Source organism: Sylvia atricapilla, chromosome 6 (genome assembly GCF_009819655.1).
Source record: "Sylvia atricapilla isolate bSylAtr1 chromosome 6, bSylAtr1.pri, whole genome shotgun sequence".
In the NCBI taxonomy this organism is placed as follows: Eukaryota; Metazoa; Chordata; class Aves; order Passeriformes; family Sylviidae; genus Sylvia; species Sylvia atricapilla.
In genome coordinates, this window is record NC_089145.1 from 61842370 (window position 1) to 61862912 (window position 20543).

The window sequence follows — 20543 nt, forward strand, 5'->3', positions numbered from 1 at the left end:
CTCTTAGCAACAGAAGCTTTGCACGTAAGCAATTAGTGTTGTGCAATCTATAAAAAGATCAAAGCCCCTTGTTCTACATCTGTGTAGTCTATTGAGTGAGGTACTGGACTGGTGACTGGACCTCCTGAATTGATGTAATAATGCATCAACGACGCTGGAATGCATCTGTTGGTAGACTCTCACAAAAATGGGGAGTTTGGGGCTTTGTTTGCTTTGGTTTGCTTGTTTTATAAATAGTGTACGGAATTGGCTCTTGAATTGGTTTCGTCTCAAATTAGGAATCTGTTTTCCCAGACGTAGTATATGGCTTAGAACTAGAACTTAGCTTCAGAGGCAGTCAGTACTTGTGAGCAAGAGGCTCTTTGGATGTTTTTATGTTAAAGGAAGTAGAAAAAACCCCTTGATTTTGTTAGTGATTCATCATCTTTCTGCCTGTTTGCTGAAGGGCATGAAAGTTTCTGCTCCATTTCTCAACCTCCTTGGTGAGAAATGCAATCTGTTCCTGAAGTATCTACATAAATGGATGCCTGTCAACAATCTGGCACTTGTTGTCATGTTCTTCTCCTCAGCATTTCACAGGAAGCTCCATAATCCTGCACTGGGGTGGACAGTGTTGAGCTGCACGGAGAATGTGCACAGGAGCTGTGGGAGCCTTTCTGCTGAGGTCCCCCTGTTGGCGTAGAGAAACGTGGCATTAATGCATCAGCACAATCTCAAACTCTCAGCATGGAACAACTGAGAAGACAGAAACCCATAAATGGTGCCCCTCAGTGCTTCTAACTGGGAAAATTTTCAGTTCAATAATGCAGTACATGCAGATGTGGTAGATGTGGTATTTTGCCACCAACAAGATGCAAAGACCAGTTTATATTCTAAGTCTCATTGTGATTTAATTGCTATTACTTTTCTAAATGTTTCTACTGAATTAACCTCTTAATCTACATGATAGAGCAGTCAGCACAAGTGTGCTTTGATTTGGCATGGCCCATTAACTTTTGGAATTTTTGTATGACAAAATTGAGTGTTTTCTCAATTTCTGCGTTATTGAACTTATTCTTTCTTTATAGCTTATTGACTCTACATCATCTTCATTGCATTGGAAGTTGTAATAGAATATTCATAAAATGCTGAGGAAATGATAATAAAAAAAATTAGTCTTATAGAAGACACATTATATTTGAAAGACAAAAACTATTTTAAATTAAGGTGGTATTGTATGGTATTAATGAAAATCAACTTCCAACACATAATCAACGTATTTTTGGTAACATTCCATGTGGTAATTCAGAATAAAGTACTTCCACAGAAGTTTCAATGAAAAATAAATCCAATATTTTTGATGGAAATGGAGATAGTTGTATTTGTATCTTGTGATAGAATAAGTAAAGTTACACTAATTATGCTAAATTTCTCTTTGTTTGAAAGAAAATTCTTATTATTTTAGATTTTTTATGTTCAATTGCCTTGGTGGATTGACCCCAGCCAGCAGCCACTTACCAAACACAATTTGGGAACAGTGAGAGAAGAGTCAGGTCTGATTGCCCTGAACTGGGAGTTCTTGAAGTCTGCATGGAAGTGGCATGGGTAATGTGGTGTGTACTCAGTATTTTTGGCCGTGAGCAGTTTGAGTAACAGAAGGCAAACCACCATACAGTGGCAGAAGCACAGGGAGCAAGAGAACCCGTTTGTTGAAGAAACACAAGGGAAACAGCTTCTACCCTGAATGGCCACAGGAAACAACCTGTATTGAAAAAGGGTGATGAATAGGTTATTCAGAGTTCATGCTCTCTCCAAAAAAAAGCCATATTTCTGTGTTTAACCATGGCCATATTTTTTTCCTTCTCATGGATAGTTGTGTGAAGGAGCTCAGCCGTGTTTTAACTCTGTGGATCTTTGTTGTTCCACAGCCAATCCAAGTCTGTGTGTGTGGGGAGCAAACTCTGTTCCTGATCTAAGAGAGGTGAAGGAATCAGATTTCTACAGCAGATCACTGCTGCAAACAGAGATAGCAAAATATTTGTAGGTACATATTTTTTATCTGAAATATTGTTGACATCATAAAGCAGTCAATGAGAAGTTTGTTGCTTTCTGATGGCCCATTTGGAAGCTGCTTACTAACTGCTATTCCACAGGTAACAAGTCCTTTATAGAACATCTGTGTACATCACTGGAGTAAAAATGGAAAAGGAATAATGAATCCTGTAGATAAGGAATGATGCTGCCCACGGTAAAGCATTAAGGAGCTTAACTGATGTTAGGAATGTACCAAATGGGGATAGTTCTCTGAGGTTATATCTAAAAATACATTTATAAATAAACTGAAGTGAGAATACAGGCTCAAGCATTGGCCCAAAATCACATAAACTCTTCAGTTGTTTAATTGCACGCTTCCTGGTACAGTCTGAACTGTGCCAAACCACATTCTTTCAGATGATGCTCAGACAGTCTGGGTCCTCGCATACGTAAGAGACTGTTTGAAACAAGGAGTGGCAATGTCACCTCCCTGCTTCTGGGGACAGAGGTGATTTGTGTGGCAGTGAGCCATTTCAGTGCCACTTGGCTGTGGATCCAGAGAACGGTTCCTAGCAGGAACAGTCGGCATATTCTTAGTAACTTGTGTGTTTCACTTAGCAGTTAGATGGAGAGCAAACTTTCTATTACATTTTTTTAGGAATACAAAGGCAAAAAGGGAGCAAAGACCTATATTGCTGTTCCCGTTCAGCGCTTTAACCCTTGTAAATCTGGCTCTTGAGTATCCTCAAGGGTCATGAGACAGTCAAGGTCTTCCCTGTGTCTCTCTTCCAAGTGAATTTTCCTTGCTCTGGTCATCTCTTCCTCGCCTGTCAAGATTTCTTCAGTTGAGCTTTTCCTTTCCAAATGAAGATACTCGTTCATCTGTCCTTTATCTGTTTTTCTGAACCTGTGACAGATGGGTATGACCTCAGCCTGTCTTGGGCTGCAGCAGAGGCAGCAACAAGTTGATTGGCACTACTCCTTGTATTTTCTGACCCTTCTCCTTCCTGTGTAACTGGAGACTGATTGCCTGGGGAGAATAAAAAAGAAGGAAGGAAAGGAAATAGTTTGTTGCCTGTCCTTGCTGTTTGTGTGCCTGGCAGGTGCAGATGTGGTCATTGGAAAGGTCTGGGGTGAGTCACCGTTTCTGAGGTGTCTGAAGCACAGAAGGTGACATCCTGGATGGAGGCAGAGATGCCACTGCTGCTGGGGCAAGGTCCTGCTCCTGTTTGTACTCACACCTTGTTACATCTGCTCTGTACAGCTCCAGCTTTGGTTTAACTCCAGCGTTTGTGGTACTTTGTACTAACTGGAGTGGTGTGTACCTGGAGAAACTCTGTGAACCCTGACTGATGTTTCTTACAGCAAAACCATGAAGTCTTGTGGTATTTTTTTAATGTGTAAGGCTAATGTTGTCATGATAGCGTTGGGAAATAGAGCCTTTTAAAAATCTCTTGAGTTTTGCAAGTGAGTTTATAATGACTGCCACAACTAAGTGAAACTTTAGTTAGTGATGAAACATTGGCTTTTCAGTGTCATGATTTTGCGGTGTTCTAACCTCTGTAAAGAGAGGAAATTCTGACTTCTAAAAATAAAATGCGCCGTTATTTTAAGAATATAAAAGAAAAACGTTTCAGTTCGATTAATATGATTGTTTCAAAAGTTTTGTACATTTGTATCTTTATACTAAAACAGTGGTATTGATGTAAGACTAGTTATTTCCTTATTTATTTATGCACATGTTAGGGTCAGGTCAAGAGTCTTGTTTAGGTTAGGTCAAGGTTACTTGTGTTTTAGCCAGTTCAGTTAACAAACATTGAGTGTGACTCACCCTCTCCACATGCTGTGAAGACATTGTTTAACCCACAGCCCTTGTGTGTGCTCAGTCAATACCTTTGTGCTGTAAAAGACTTCCAGGTTTTATCCAAGTTCTTGTGCAGGTGCAGTTATGGTAATCACTAAGGGTTTCTAAAAACCTACTAATCTAGGAGAAAAAAAAAAAAAAACCAGTCATACCTAAAAATACAATTTAATTTTGAGGAAAAGTTCAATGATGACTGAAAAAATTTAATAAAAACCCTCTCATGATTTCCTAGAATAAATCAACAGAAACTAAACCTTATAGAAGATGTGCAAAATCATAGTAACATACAAATAGACAGAAACAGGAAGATGACTTTTTTCTTTTTCACTCTTAGCAGTGAGAAAGTCTGCCTTTATGTTGCAATTTTTATATGCCTAAAGAAATATTTTTGCAGAATTATCACAGCAACAGACTTTTTTGACTACTAGACAGCATTCCTAATTGCAATGAAACATCATAATTTTTTAGAGTATATGTTTTCCAGTTCTTCCAGGTTAACTTCTTCAGGTAGAGAAAATTCATTTCTCTTCTGGTCATAATTTGACATAGATACTATGCTAATCTTTCAAATACATAACTGTTAAACCAAACTAGTGAAGGGTTGTCTTACCTTTCTTTGAAGTTAATTTCCTTTCTAAATTGTGGTTTACTAGAAAACGAGGAGGTTGAGTAGGTTGTCCATTCAGATAACTGTGTATATGATTTGTTATTATTCTTAATTTTTGAAAGCTTCACAATTCAATCTGGAAATGCATTAGGATTTTGGAAATATGATATATCTATAATTTAGATATATCAGGTCTTGTGAAGTTTCATTCTCTAATAATAAAATTGTTCGATTGTCACAATAAATAGAGTTTTAAATAGAAGTAATCTTTTCTTTTGTCAGCTTCTCTTTGATCCTTGTTTCAAGAACAACTATTAATAACACCATGGTTGTGGATGTACATAGCTCAGCTTGTATTTGCAGGTGGAGGGACCAATGCCATTGAAATTACTGACTGATGCAATGGGTAGTGGAGTAAATGAATTATTGAATACTTACAATTAGATGTTATAGTTATTGAAATTTGAGTCTGCATTTTTATTTGAGTCCACATTTTTGTTGTAGTAACACTTGAAAGTTTTTTAATTGAAAATCCAGAATTTGCATAATCACTTGGCTTCTATACGGTTATTGGTAAAATATTTTGGTGGATTTTCTTGAGATGTTTACTGTGCCTAAGGGTAAAACACCAAAATGCTTGTGTCTGTTTTGTATCTGCTGTGGAAAGATTATGGATGGTGTTTTATGGATGGTCTGCTGCCACAGTGTCCACAATCTGAAAAATAAATTATTACTTGAGATCCTGATCAGCAGTGGTTTTAATCTGAAAATGTGATTTTATTTTGTATTTCTCTAAAGTCTTATGGGTAGATAGTCTTGATGTAATATTTTTAGAAAATTAAAGAAGCACACAATTTCAGTGTGCTTATTACAGGTGCCTTCAAATGCTAGTAACACTTCCTCTTTTTATGTCTTTCATAAAAGCTATTATATATTATATAAATATATTATTATTATTATTATAGTATTATATAAGACATGTTCAGCATTTTTTAATGCTCTATGTTTGGAATAAAAACTTGCCTGTTGAAGTACCACTTGTTAATAAATTCATTTTTTCACTTTTAACTACTCATATTTTGTTTCTCCTTATTGAAGGAAAGGGATTGGTTAAAACAAAGGGGGAGAACTAATTTTAGAGTGTTTACCATTACATTTTCTTAAACGAAGACAGAGGGGTACCTAATAAATAACATCAAGACAGAATAGACTTGTGTTGATTTAGAAATTTTGCTAAATTTCAAATCTGGAACCTAGAATTACTGGTAAGTAATCAGCTAAAACCTGACTTTTTATTTCGAAAAAGGAGGAGGCAGGACACATTTGAAATACACAGCTAAACTGTGGCAGTTAAGCAAAATATTTTGCTGTGTAGGTCATTTATCCTGTTTAGAGTAAAGCATCTTTGACTGAACCACGCTGAAAGGCCATTGAAAAGATTAATTTTACTTCACACTTGGAGTAGGCAAACAAGGTGTTTGTGGACGGCTTTGATGTCTTAATGGATACTGATGGCTTGTTAAGCAGCCAGAAATACATCCTGATTCTGAACCCTTTGGAAGCAAGTCCTCCACTCCCTATAGTAGAGATGTACTGCACGTCCTCATTATGGCAATTATAATGACCATTTAACTGGTAATTCTGCTTTAAGCAGCTGTTTCACTGAACCAAGGCTGTTAATACTGCAGCAGGCTCCAGTAGCTCCAGTGCTTTCCCTGTTTGGTCTCGGGTGCAGCAAACCAAAGGCTGTCCATGGTGCTGTCATACCAAGCCTCTTAGCTTCTTTTTGTTTCCTTTGGTCTGTGCATATCAGCCTTATTGTTGGCAGGAATAAGCTTAGCTGAGGTGTTATAAACATTGGGGAATTAATTTGTTCTTTTTAGATAGATATCCTGTATTAAAATATATACTGTATCAAATGCCTCCGCCTCCTTGAAATAAAAGTGTGGTGCAACTACAAGTCATTTCCAGGAATAGGAGACCCATCAATCCACAAAACAAAGAAGGGAGTCCCCACCAGGAGATGGGATTGCCAACGACCCGGTGATCATCACCTGATTGGATTTTATCTACATCAGACCTGTGGGGTGTGAATGCCAAATTCCCCTAAATCTAATCAGGAGCCCCAACACTGCCCTGAAAACCATCCACCAGACCAGCAGGGGGAAAGAAAAAGAATATGAATTTGAAACACCCACAGAGTGGACAATGGGGTGAGGCAACTTTTGCCTTGAGCAAGAAAAGCTATATAAAACTGGACTGTGCAAGGACAGAATTTGTGACCAGGGAGGACAGAGCACACTGTGGGATCTGAGGGTCACCCAGCATCAATCCCAGGATCCATGCTGTCTGATTGAGTTTGGCTTTTTCCCATAAAATTCTGTTTCGCAAAATTTTATCAAAAAATTGGCATTTTTTATGAAATTGGACTCGTTATTTATAACATCAGGGAATTTTTCTCATTGTTGGTCCTTACACAATGTTTGAAGAATTGCACCATCAATGTGACAGTTGTGTATCTGGGGAAAACTGATTCAAACAGCAGATATTTCTTGTGTGTATTTTATCAAAAAATGCTGTGACTGAATTTACTTTTTTCTACAGAATATAGTAACTTCAACCTCATGATACACATATTTCTACATACATACATACATATTATGTGTAATTTTGCAAATTTGTTTTTAGGTAGAAAAAGTAGAGCTGTTTGAAAAGAGTAAATGGGATGGGCATATAAAGAGAGAGCAAACAATTTAAATCATAATGAATTTAGAGGGAAATGCCTGTGGTGTTTCTGAAATCCGGTGAAATGAGAAAAATCTTGCAGTTTTTGAAAAGGATCAGGAGTTCCCATTTTGAAGAATAATATTTCACTGCCTCTAGAAGAAAAGATTTTTAGGAATACCACTGTGTTTGTGTATAACCTCAAAACATACCGGTTTGAGTAAGTTTAATAAATACTATTTATTTCTCTGGCTGTACTTGTCACTGTGGTTTTTTGTTGCGCGTTGCCAAAACATGGAGTAGTGCATTGATGTAAAATTGAGTGGAATCTTTTTTAACAAAGAAAGGGCTTCTTGGTTGTGTTTTCAGAACAAAGTCTTAGTTCTTTAGACTGGGAGCATGAAAAAAGTGGTGGGTTTTTTTTTTTGCTGCAAAAAACAAAACAAAACATTAAAAAAAAAAAAAAGAAAAAAGCAGAAGGAAAAAAGTTACCTAGGTAATAATCTCCAGTGTACCACCTCAGAGTTTTAAAAAAAAAATCTTTTTTAGTTTAAACAGGATTTAATATGATTTTGCTGCTCCGCATTCTTTGCATTGAAACAAATGATTATGATTACATTTTGAAATACTGTTTTGAAACATTCTTTTATGTGTCTGGTAACTTCAGGCTCAAAAAACAGCTATTTTGTATTGAGTTATGATTTAAGCGTTGCATCTTAGGCAGAGCTGAAATATATTTCTTTTGGCTTCAGAGCATCTTTTGGGCAGACATCTGGGGAGAGATCATAGAATCATGGAATAATATAATATAATATAATATAATTATAATATAATATAATATAGACTAGAAGGGCACTCCAAAGGACATCTAGTCCAAACACCTGTTCCAGATCTAATTAAAACACGTTACTCAGGAGCTTGTGTAAGGAAAAAGTTACCAGCAGTGGCTGCAGGATACATTTACTTCGTCTCACTTCCTGCATTGTTCACAGGAAGAGAGAGGCAAATGAGCTTACTTGCTTGGGGGGAAAAAAAACCGTTTTCAGAATATAGTGATAAATATTTTCATAGATTAAAAATATATATATCACATATATCCTATGTCATACCTGTTTGACTTGAGAAGTGGTCCAGTCTGCCCTCAGAATTTCATTATACGTTAATTGTGTTTTACAGTCTTGTATTTTACAGGTATGTGTTTTTACAGCATAGTAAATTCTCATGGGTTTGTGTTTGCAGTTTCCCGAATGTGGTTTTTATGGAATGTACGACAAAATCTTGCTCTTCCGCCATGACCCTACCTCTGAAAACATTCTCCAGCTGGTGAAATCAGCTGCAGATATCCAAGAAGGAGACCTAGTTGAAGTTGTCTTATCAGGTAACTAAAAAAACAATGAAAATTACTGTCATTCTTTTGCAAATGAAAATATCCAGAGCAGTTTTCTCCCGGTTAGATTTTGACCCAGCATAGGTGACTTTTAACATGATTTATTTCTTTAAATTATGAGAGGAAGGGGAGAATTATGTGACTTAAATACTACAATTATGTGACTTAAATACAGAGGAAGTCTGAGGGTGTCAATAGGTGTCAATAGGACTTGTCAAAAGCTTGGGTGTGGGAAGATATGAGCTGTGTGACTAGGAATGGTGCAAAGTTTGCATGGGTGTGCAGTAGAGTGAATGCTGGAACCGTAAAGATGAAAAGGTGTGTTGTGGTTTGAAAACAAACCAAGTGAGAGGCTCTAAGTCAGGAATACAATTTAATGAGAAGGAAAGGAATAAAATAAAACAAATGCAACAATACAAAAAGAAAAAAAAAAACACTGACAGAGTCAGAATACAACCTGAGCAGGGTGATGGAAGCAGTCCAGGTGAGGTGCTCTTCCTGAAGCAGTGATCCCATAGAAAGGTCTGGTAGCTCCAGTCCTCTGGGAATCCAGTGGGTGAGGGCTGCCTCTACTGTCCCAAATCCCAGCTTATATCCAGGTGAGAATGCTTGGCTCCTCCCCGTGGACAGAGCATCTCCCAATGGGAGGATGAGTCATGGAAGAGGGCCTTGATGGCCCATTAAAGAGAGAGATAACTCCCAGAGGGAGTTATCTCTGAGTCATGCACAAGGCATTGATGGGCCATGGACTGAAGATGGTGATAGAATACATCCTAAACTACAACCCAGGATAAGGTGTTACTTAGCAAGTAAAACTAAACTTGTAAGATTGGTTGAAGGGTTGAATTTTTGCAGTTGGAACATGCAGTTATAGCGTCTGGAAAGACCTTAAAAGTACAGAGACATGTATGCTATATGAAAGTAAAAATTTCAACTGTGGAACAGTGTAGGGTTAATGAAGAGAAAGGCCAAGTCTTAATGGATGCTGAAAAGAGTGTAAGTAAGATCTAGGTCACATAATCTAAGCCAACTGAGCTTTTAAACCTAGTTTTCTTCTATGGGATCCTATTCCGTATTCTTTGATTAGAATAGGAAAAAGTGAAGTAAGGAATAATGCATGTCATTCTTGTAAGTCATCATTAATTTTTTTTGTATCAGGAAACAAGTTTTTCACTTTCAAAAAGATACCAGTAATCTGAACTTAATATTTCCCACAGAACATAATCACTCCTCATCAGTAATTGTGATGCAGTGAGAAATGTTAAAAAGGACTTTAGTGCTTTATTTGATATATTGTTTATATGCTTTTGAAGTGTAGGTCACATACCTTCCAGCTTGCCAAAATTAGGCAAGTAGCTGTTTAAACCTTTAGGAGCAACAGACAGCAAATGAGACTGCTGATATGTCATGGCCTGACTGATGGCACTATTACAAATGGAAACCTTCAGTTAGATGTCTCAAATGAAACACATTTCCTCAACAAACACTTGAAAGCATTAGTGTCCTCCCCAAATGAACTTACACTAAATGCAACAATTCATTTTTGCAGACAATTCCTGTGTCATGTAAAGGGGGGCGAAGTATTCCCAGTTCTGCAACACTGAAAATGAGAAACAACTGTACAAATAACCTGTAATGTTTAGGGAATTATTCAAACCAGTGCAGGCAGTTTTTAATTTAAAAATATTCAGACATAGTTTTAAATTATTATGGATTTTGGCAGTACTGCATATCAAAGTAACTGTAGATGGGTTATCTGCTTTTTAATTTAAGTACAAAGTCTATCTAAATACAGGGCCATAAGAAATCTTTTTCAGGATGTTTAGTAATTTTATTTGAAAATTTATTTTGAAGGGATTAAAAAACCCTTCTGAAAACAGAAGAGATTGCCCTTCAGCACTACAGTGTATGATATTGAGTGCTTGACTGGTAGAAGGACAAATGAAATACAATATGTGCTCAGATGCATATGTTGAACTGAGTGTTTTATTTCCAGCCTTCATTACAGAGAGCTAAACAGAAGATACATTCTAAAGTTCTGTAAATTCAAGGTATATTATGGTAATTGGTTTTGAGTGTCACATCCAAAAGAGGCAGTTGAACACATTGTTACTGCTGTGGCTTTGCTGCTGAAATCTCCTTGTGCTTTGGGTCAGCATTCCCTGAGGCACTGATATCTGATGTCAAAAGCTGTGCTGATTGACTGCATTCATTTTTTATTGCTCAGGTCAATACTATCAGAGTAGAGAAAGCTGAACTGGCAGTCCACATATTCAGGGTTATACAATCAGTACTATGCTTTGTCTGTTTTTCATTGTAGTTGACTTAAAACTTCATTAAAAATGCTGGACCACCCATGATTTTTTTTTTTCCTACTGCACTTAGGTTCCTGGCAGTTTAAGAATTAGTAAATATGATTGGTTTCTGGTTTGGAGCTTATATTACAAGTTCTTGAAAAAGCTGAAAATTATCTACAGAAACTTCCAGGAGGAGAGGTGTTGCTCACTGTAGTGAAGCACCTTAGTCCATTTTAGTGGAGAAAATTGCACCTGTAGATGTCATGCAATATAGCTGAAACAGTTCGTGTTAGAGTAAAAAAATTCTGATGAAACACAAGAAATTTACTGAGCTCATATTACAGCACCTGCTGTGTTTTTGTATTCTCAATGGACATTATTACTTGCATTTTGCTTTGGTGCAATACAACATAGTATTTAAATGGACTGCAAGAATCATGTAATGTGAACAAATTTTGATTCTTTCTACTGACTCATCCAGAGGAGATAAGCACAGCTCTTGCAGTCAGCCAGATGAATTGTGGTTCAGTGCCAGTATAGATTCTGGCATTTTGGAACTGAAAGGTGAAGCATTATTATAAGAGTGGAAGCAGAAGTGTATATTGAGTGTATGAGATTTGGTTAGCTGCACACTGAAATAGGAAAAAGAAACTTTTATTATGAATGTGGTAGCCCTAATAAATATGAGTTTAGTTTTACTTCTATTATTTTCTTCCTTTTATTTTATGTATTTTGAAGTATCTGTTTGAACACTTTAGTTATAGGGTTCTGATGGTGTTTGTACAGGAATATGGGAACACTTGAGAAATGTATTAGAACCAAAAAATTTGTATGTTGAATACATTTGGTTTATTAGGCTGCATTCCTGGGCATTCATTGAACAGCATCGCTAATACCCTTCTGGGAGTAATACATAACTCACCATGTTTCTGTTTGCTCAGCTGTGTATTTTCTATTCAATTTTTTCTTCAAAATATTGGAAAGTTCATCTTCAGATGTACAAAAGAGGAAAATTGTTTACTGCTTCTGTGGAAGTCTCCATTAATGTGTTCCTTGAAACCAACATATACTTAGTTCTATGGCATTTCAGACTGAAAAGGATGTGAATCTTTGGAGAAAGGATTTTATCAAAGTGTATTTGTAGGAAGGGTTCCTTTTATTAGAATACCATCAAAAATTAGTAGGCAGCCCAAAATCAGGAAGCAAGGTACAGAAGTTGGAGTCAAAGTTACAGTCAGAGATGGCTGGAAATGAGTAATCAGTCATTCATAAACACTGAAAGGAACAGAAACAAGAAATAACATCTTTTTAATGTTTTCTCTCTCTCTCTCTCTAAAATGTAGTCTTATGGTTTGCTCAAGAAAAGGCAGCATATTTGTGTAAAGTGAGTTTAAGCTGAAAAATATCCTTCAGTTTTAACGTGATCAAGTAGCATTTGCTGAAATCTTCCACTGGACCTCTGAGAAGTTAACTTTCATGAAATACAGGATGCAAACATTAATTACCAAAACAGCATCTTGTAAAATGCTCAATAGATTTGAACAGAATGGATTATTTTTGCTGTGATAAACTCTCTTCTTTAAGTTAACTCCTGGGTTTTTGGAGATCTTCAGCATTGTTTTGACTAGCTTGTAAAAATATTTTATTTCAACTGCAATTTGTTGATGGCTATGCATTGGTATTAATGATGGGTCCTTAATACCTTTTCTTTGCAGAGAAGTTAAATAGTTAAGTTTTCATTTAAGTTATTGCATGAGATCTGGAAGGATCTGCTAGATGAGTTAGCCCCTTTCTGAAATGAATGATGTGTTGAAAATACTATTTAAAGCTGTCTGTAGATGTAATTGCCACACTTCATCTGTGTGATTTTTTTCAGAATAACAGTATTTGTTGTTTTTCCCTTAAATGGAGGCACAGAATCTATAGAACAAGCTTGACAGACGACAATTGCTGTGGTTCTGTACATCTGTATTCTCTTTTTGAGGACTTCAAGGAAACAATTACTTCACATGTCTTTAAACTTGTTTTTATCAGCATAGTTTGTCCTCTTCTGTACCTTGTTCATGAAGTTTAAATGTCCCAAATGTGTAAATGTCCCAAATCTATTCATGATTTAGAGGGGAAAATTTGTATATTTATGGTTTTAATACGGGTTTATTTATAAAAATTCTTTCTTGTTTTTGCTGAGCAAAGTTACATTAAGGTGTAAGAGTTTTTTGTCTGCTGCTGGAAAGCAGAGAGTGAAACGTTAGCATCTTGTGTGAATTAGTGAAATGTACTTCATCTGCTGGCTGTGAGCAGTTGTGCTCAACTTGGCAGGATTCCTGAAGCAAGGAAGTTAAATAGCAGCTATTTTACGTTCCCTTGCTGAGCTGATGAGGGCAGGAATTGATCCACTGCTATTGTTAAGAAGCTGTTTCTGTTGTAATGTCACAGAGATGGTAGATCACCTGGTTGTTAGATGTGGACCTTTTATTTTGATTCAGTGCAGTTTATACTGCCCGATAAAATGATAAACTATACTGTGCTGAATAAAAGCTGTGGATAGCTATACAATTACAGTAAATGCCATTTAGCAACACAGAACTGGACTGTAGTGTCAGTCCACCTTGAGATGAAACTCTGTGATGTTAAATGTGAATGTAATGTTATAGTACTTATGTAGTTGGTCACAGCTTGATTTTGCTTTGTTGTGATTGAAGAGCGTCCTTCTCTTGGTGCCTTCATGGCTGTGTTAGCATCCTGTTTTTTGGTGTCCTGAGAAATACAAATATCTTTATTGTGTCTAAGATGAAATCTTTAAGAATTATTCTTCCTCTATGTCCTTTCAATTTTCTCTAGCTATCGTTTTTCTTATTTCTGTAGAGGTAAGGCTCATTTTTGATTAGGTTAAAGTTGATGGATTTTGTATCCCTCACTGTTCATTAATCTAACATTGTTCTTGAGTCATGAATTTCAGATAGATGATTGTGTTTGATGTTCTCAGGACTGAACTATTCTTTCTTTTTTTGTATATATTAGTCTTATTGTCTTTTTTTCCATATATAACTGTGTTATAGATGATAAACAGTGGACAGTGCCTATATATGAGAGGTCACTGTTCCACTGCTCCCTAATAGATCCATCCAAATATCCAACCTTATGCACCTCCAATTGTCTGATTTTTTGAGAGAGTACATTTTTGTTTTGTGTGCATTTTAATGAAATTGTCAGTTCATTTGAGGCATTTCACTTGGTTTTCCAGATTTAATACAAACCCTCTCAGTCCAAATGCTCATGAAGAAACTGTGCTCTCATGAGAGAGCAGGGTAAATTCTCAAATGGATATATAACTGTATGACTTAGGAAGCAAAGGGGAGAAGGGCATGTTGGTTTTGCAGTGGAAGCAGGTTACCAGCAAGGTACTTAGGTCTGTTAAATACATTCATGAGTGAGTACCAGGGAAGTGTCAGGTGTAGCAACAGAACAGAAAATGGCTTGTAATGTCACTGCCCTTGTGTCATCTGCCTTTGTCACCTTCTCTGCTTCACAGGATGCTGGTGTTTCTTTGAGAACTCTTTCAAAGACAGAATTCCAGGCTTAGTAGATTTTTGTCTCATCCAGTAATTCTTATGCTTTTGTATTCCTGTCACATGATGTTGCTGAAAAGAGACATATTTCATGTCATACCACTTTGGCAGGCCTCACCTCAATAAGTTGTACAGCCAGCTTTCCGAGAAAGATGGAATTGAAGCTGATTAGCTACATTATTGCAGTTAATGCATTAAAAAATACCTGCCAACTTCCAAAGCAGACAAAATTAAATCTTGATTTTGTTTGTATGTTATATTTATTTTAATACCTCTGGAGTTAAACCTCCCCCTTGTTCTGCTTAAAGTATTCTTAATTAATGAGGCAAATTTTTTTACCTTTCTTATGAATTTTTACTCAGTTTTCTTCATATGATACATATCACATTTACCCTTTTAAAAAAGATTTTAGATGCTATAATTTTGACTGAGTTTAACATAATCCACTTAGTAACAGTAACTCAATATGTTATTCAAGACTTATATTTCAGCAGTCCCCATGTCAGCTGATCCTTTCTCCAAAGACTTGAGGTGATGAGTGAAACTTGGAGTCTGCAGTATGTTGTCCAGTATTTTTATGGATATTTGTGTGCCCATTTAGATTTGCAATGCAATGCTATTAACTGATTAGCATTAGGAATCAATAAGGAAGGCTTATAATTAAAAAGGCATTGATGGGAAAAAGTGCATGGTAATAAATTCCATATTTTTATCGAAGGATATATCAATTGTGTTTACTGTCCTACAAATTTATTCACTATTTAGTCTGTCTTTTCATCTATGGTATGTGAAACTTGGGTGTAGCTATAAGTTATTTCCCAGGATATGTGTCTTTAATAGCACTTGAGCTTTTCTTAAAGATACAGTGGTAAAGCCTAAATTTCTTTTTGTGTACCTCATCACTAAAAATCTTCAAGCATATGCCTTCAACATGTGTATTTATTTATTTAAAATTTATATGTCTAGCTGAAGTTATAATATTTTCTTTCTACATCCTAATGGATTGTCTTTTGCACACCCAGGGGATGTGTGTGCCTCACTTTGGTGACCACTGCTATAGGGTCAGTTAAAGTTGTACATTAGGGGAAAAAAAAAAAACCTCTGTATAAATTTTTTTTTTTTTTTAATATTTGGGTAAGAAAACTTCAGCTGAGCAGAAAACTTATTTGTCATACAGGATTTTGTTTGATTTGTTTAATAGTTTCTTTGACCAGTATGTCAAACGTTTGTATCAGTGATTAAACGTTTGTATCAGTGTGTTTGTTAAGTGATAGTAGTGGTCTTGAATAGAGTCGGTATAAATGATTCAGCACATTGAAAAATAAAGGGTAACCCACTTGGAATAACTTGTCCGTCAGACAGCTTTATGTACATGCTTGATAGTGTATTTGACACTGCTCAGATGTATGTCAGGAAAAAAATCTACTGTTAGGAGAATCTCGCTGCTTTTTTACTTCTTCTGAAGTTGTCTCAATAACTCAGTGCTTCAGTATTAAATATGGCTTATGAAAAAATGTATCTTTCAATATCACTATTGAACTCCTTGAATTTATTTCCATTGGCTTTGATTTCGAGAATGGAATGGAAATGCACACGCTCACAGTAATTTCCAATAAATTATGTTTGCAGCCCTTTGTGGTTAGATACACGTATTCTTTTAGGAAGTGCTTGAGGTTTGTAGCTAGCAGAGGTCTGAGCACAAACAAGCAAACCTCCTTCCCCTGGGGAATGTAACAATCTGATATGGCAGCTAAGGAGAGGGATACTCAGGAACTGCCGCAAATTGCAGTCTGCTGGTTTTTATATCTCAGTGTAGTGTGACTTAAGCCTGGAGATATTGTCATTCCAGCTGAAATCTGGCTCACTCTGGCTTCTAAAGAATGCTTCTGTTGACATAGTTAGGATGTGACTTGTTGCCAAAAAGAAGTTTGGAGAGCTTTCCTGCCTCTTAGGACACGAAGGCTCCTATCTCTGTAGTTTGGTGGTGCAGAAGGTTGTTCTGTAGCAGTTGTGTTCATTTCCTGGTTTGGTTTTTGGTTTTTTTTATTTTGGTGGGGGGAGAGGGAGGGGGTCTGCTTCCTCCTCTTCTTGAGTCCAGTAAACTCTTACTCATTTCCTCTCCAAACAAAACAGTTCCAGTCTTTTAATCTCTCCTTATACGTAAGTCTCTTCCATGCCTCTAGTGGTTTTCCTCATCTGTCACAGCAACTGAACACAGAATGTCATGTGGGGGATATTAATATCACCATTTCCTGGTATTAATTTCTATTTATTTATGTGCATGGGTGAAATATTGAGTAAACACATTGGGAGTAGAACACTTCTGTTGTCTTCAGTGAGAAAATAAACATTTCACTTACATAATTTTGACCTTCTGATCTACCCATCCAGGCACTGGAGATGTTTGTATGATGAGTCATTATTGAATTTTTGTAAACAATTTTTTACAAATCAACCACAATTCAGAACAATAATTGATTTATTTCTTCCAGGTTATGTCATCATCTTTAGCGTTTTTAATTTCCCTTCTCCCCTTTCTGGTGTTATCCTAGAAAGATTCAAGTGGGGCTGAGAAAACTGAATGGTTATATACAGTCATGCTTCTGTTTCCATATCTCTGATGGTCTCATCAAAGATCTGAGACCTTAAGGAAGCATTATTAATCAGACAGACACTAAAGCACATTCCAGAAGTGGTCATGCTAGGGTTGGTTGTTGGAGTTCCCTTGGGTCCTGTTTCTCACCCTTCCCGAAGGTGGAAATGACATTTGCTTTCCTCCAGAATTCAGGCATTTCTTCCAATCATTATGATCATTCAAAGGTTGTGGAGGGTGGCCTCACAAGGACATCAGCCAGTTCCCTCAGTCCTGCTGGGTGCATCCCATCAGGGCCTGTGGACAGCCAGTAAAGCTGTGCAAAAAAACCCAAAATAACCCACTTGTAATTGTCTGTAATGGTATATATTTGTGAATTCTTAGGGCAATTCTAAAAGATGTCTAAACTTCTGCAAGGAGTTTACAGTATAGTTTGTTAAAAATAATCTAATGCATGCCGAGGTGGTTTCTTCATTCCTTACTGAATTCAACATAAGATTGTACTTTGAATTCCATTATACTTTTAGCCAGTAGCATTTATTCACCATATGGCAAAAAAAAAATCTTAACCTTTTAAAGAAACTTCTTTTAAAGAAACTTGTGAGAATTAAATATGTTTTGCAAGTGCTGTTTGAGCACCTCTTCTTTTTGAGGTTTTTTTCAGAATCCTTGGAAAAGAACTATGAAGAATATTAAAAAAAAAAGTCAGAGGAACTAAAGATGTAAAGGACTCATAACATTTTCTTTAAGGTACTAATTTAGATCAGTCAGAGCATAGAAAAGGAGCAAGAACCTGTTCTTTTTTTTTCATTTGGGGCTGCTCCTTAGTGCCAGTAGTCAGAATCAATTTTGATCACTGCATCAATAGCTCCAGTTAACCTGCAGAGTATTTAATTTTTTTTCTTATGCTAAATTGATACCTTTGCAGTGTTTTGTGATTAACAGGGCCTGAAGCTGTGAAGTAAGGTACTGCTGTTTTTTCCACTTGGGTGAAAAATGGCTAAACTTCTAATGGAAGGATTGAGTGATGGGATTTCAAATTAACTTAAACCTAGTGAGCTGTATAGTTTGTAGATTTGAAACCGTGGATTCATTCACAAATAAATAGAAGCACATCAGAACTGAACTTTAAAAATTCAGAGTGTACAGATGAATCAAGCGCAGTGACTCATAAATGTTAATCTTTTATTATCACTCCACTTAAAAGTCTGAGCTAGCACTGGAAGAATGCTTGCAAGTGGTTTATTGTCGCCTTCAGTTTATTACTTCAATCTCATGTTGCTGATGAGACAGTGTAAACACCAGCCCATAGTGAGTCTGGATGCTGGAATTGGAGAAGGAAGGAGATGAGAGTCTTACTTGGATGCCTCCCACGCTGCCTCATTTGCTCCCTTCCCAGCCTTACATTTGCCAGCTTCCTGCTGCTCCTCCTCAGGCAGGAGGCAGCTGCTGGCCAAGGAGGGCTGGGAGGGCACAAAGTCTTGCTTGTTCATGCTGTGCCATCTCTTGCAGCTGCCAACCTTGGGCATCACTGATCAAAATGCAGGGAGGTTTCTCTGGCCTCCATCTCTCCCTGATCTCTGGGATCTTCCCCTATTTCCAGCATCTTCCCCCAAAGCAGGGTTTTCACCCTTGTCCTTCCAGCCCTGCTTCTTTCTGATATTGCTGTTTCTTTTTGGGGACCTTTCTTTTCCTTCTCCTTGGATTTCTGGACAGCCAAGCTCACATTTACAAATGAAATAGTCCAGGTGCAGCAGCACAACATGTTATCAGCCTTGGAGCAGGTGATTCAGTTTCCTGTATCTCTGTCGCTGGAGAATTGAGGATGTGCAGCTTTTGGTTGGTCTGGGTATTATAAAAAAATTGCAGCTAGCCTGTACCGTTTAGCAAGTATTGCATTCAGCAAGGCTTCTGCTCAAGAGTTCCAAATTGAGTTCTGAAAATGTATTTCTCCCTCTGTCCCCACTTCCTACCTCAATGTCAACTTAGCTGGTTTTACCTAAAGCATTGGGATAAATCAATAATAGGTAAAGAAAACAGAATGAAGTTTATTGTATTAGAAGGATTTTCCCTGAATGTAAAATTTGGAGTGCTAAAATACTCATATTCTTATCCAGAAAGCTTAATGGATTCAAATTTTCCTTACTGAAGTTTCTGTACTTCAAAGCAGAACAAATAAAGAAACAGAATGATTATAAATGTGCCCATGTATAGATTTTAGGAAGTGATTATTTCTAGTTAGTATTAAGGTCCTGATAATTTTAGTTTAGTTTTTAATTCAGATTTTAGGATGGAGATCAGATATGGAATCTCGGACCTGTATGAACTGCCAGAACTCTGCTAACTTTAATGAAACTCTGGAAACTCAAACTGTACTTGATTGCCAAGATTGGGACATTGCAAAGAATGAAATGGTTTCCTTTCTCTTAGTCCAGCTGAGCTGTATCCTCAGTCATTAATTTTTTTTGTTTAACCAGTGCTTGAAGTTTAGTAGTGTAGAGTTGTGTGTTATATGAATTTTTTAAGTGATGGATGCCAGCACTTCTTGTAAGTAAGGACTCCAGTTACAAATGTGGGAATGTTCTGTGGGAACTCACCAGAATACATGACTCTTAAATGCATTCCAAATGGGAGAAGGTAGCAGGAGAATGCCTGCTTTTTGTAGCTGCAAGATATTGCTGGTCCTGTGATTGATGGTTTCTTCTGCCACGAGAGGGGTGGATGCAAGATGACAGTGCCCATTATGTGAAGTTCTGTTACTCATAACAGCAGGATCTCACCTCTGCATGTAGTTCAAAGCCCTTTGGGACTTAGAACACCAAATGATGAAGTAAATAATTTGCCTCTCTGATTTGCAATGTCTTCATGTTTTACTTTCCAGCTGTGCTGAATGATAGGTCTGCTGCTGAGCCCAGAACAAGGAGTACTAGCCATTAACAGCCAAGTCATTAATAGACCTGATGAAATAGTCTTGTCAAAACTGTTGCAGTTTCCATGTCTGTGTTTTGGTGATATTAGGAAAGCTTACATAGATGATGACAAGGTAGTCTGGGAGTTAACAGTGTAACAGTGTCATGTTAAGAACATAATATTGCAAACTTTTCTGCAGCGTAATTAAGTTTTTTAAGCTGTGCTTATAGCCCTATTTGGAGGCCCCCCTTTTTTTATAGCACAATTTTACATACAGCCACAAAATTTTCTTCACCCCATCATTACTCTGTCAAAGCAAAAGGGTAGCCTGATTACAGAAGGGTTTTGTTACCAAGAAAGGCCTCAATTTAATTTGGAAAAAATATACATATCTTCATCAGCAGGGCTTTGGGGTTTTTTTTCTAAGTGAATAACCAGAATATTCTGAAAGTTAAAGCTTGCTAGACATGTAATTCTAAAATGGTGACTGAGTAGATGGTAGGAAGAAGTTTAAAAAGTGGACCTAATTTATAAATCACTTCCTAAGGCAAAACTACTCATGGAAGATTTTGATTTCAG

At 36.9% G+C, this 20543-nt stretch overlaps 1 protein-coding gene across 5 annotated transcripts in view; it reads left to right on the forward strand.

The window, feature by feature from the left end:
• PRKD1 (protein kinase D1) overlaps positions 1 to 20543 on the forward strand; it is a 121540-nt gene that overhangs the window by 52493 nt on the left and 48504 nt on the right. For all 5 annotated transcript variants that reach the window (XM_066322159.1, XM_066322160.1, XM_066322161.1 and 2 more), the window contains exon 2: positions 8448 to 8586. In XM_066322159.1, the coding sequence (XP_066178256.1) occupies positions 8448 to 8586 (139 nt within the window). The remainder of the gene's footprint in view (positions 1 to 8447; positions 8587 to 20543) is intronic.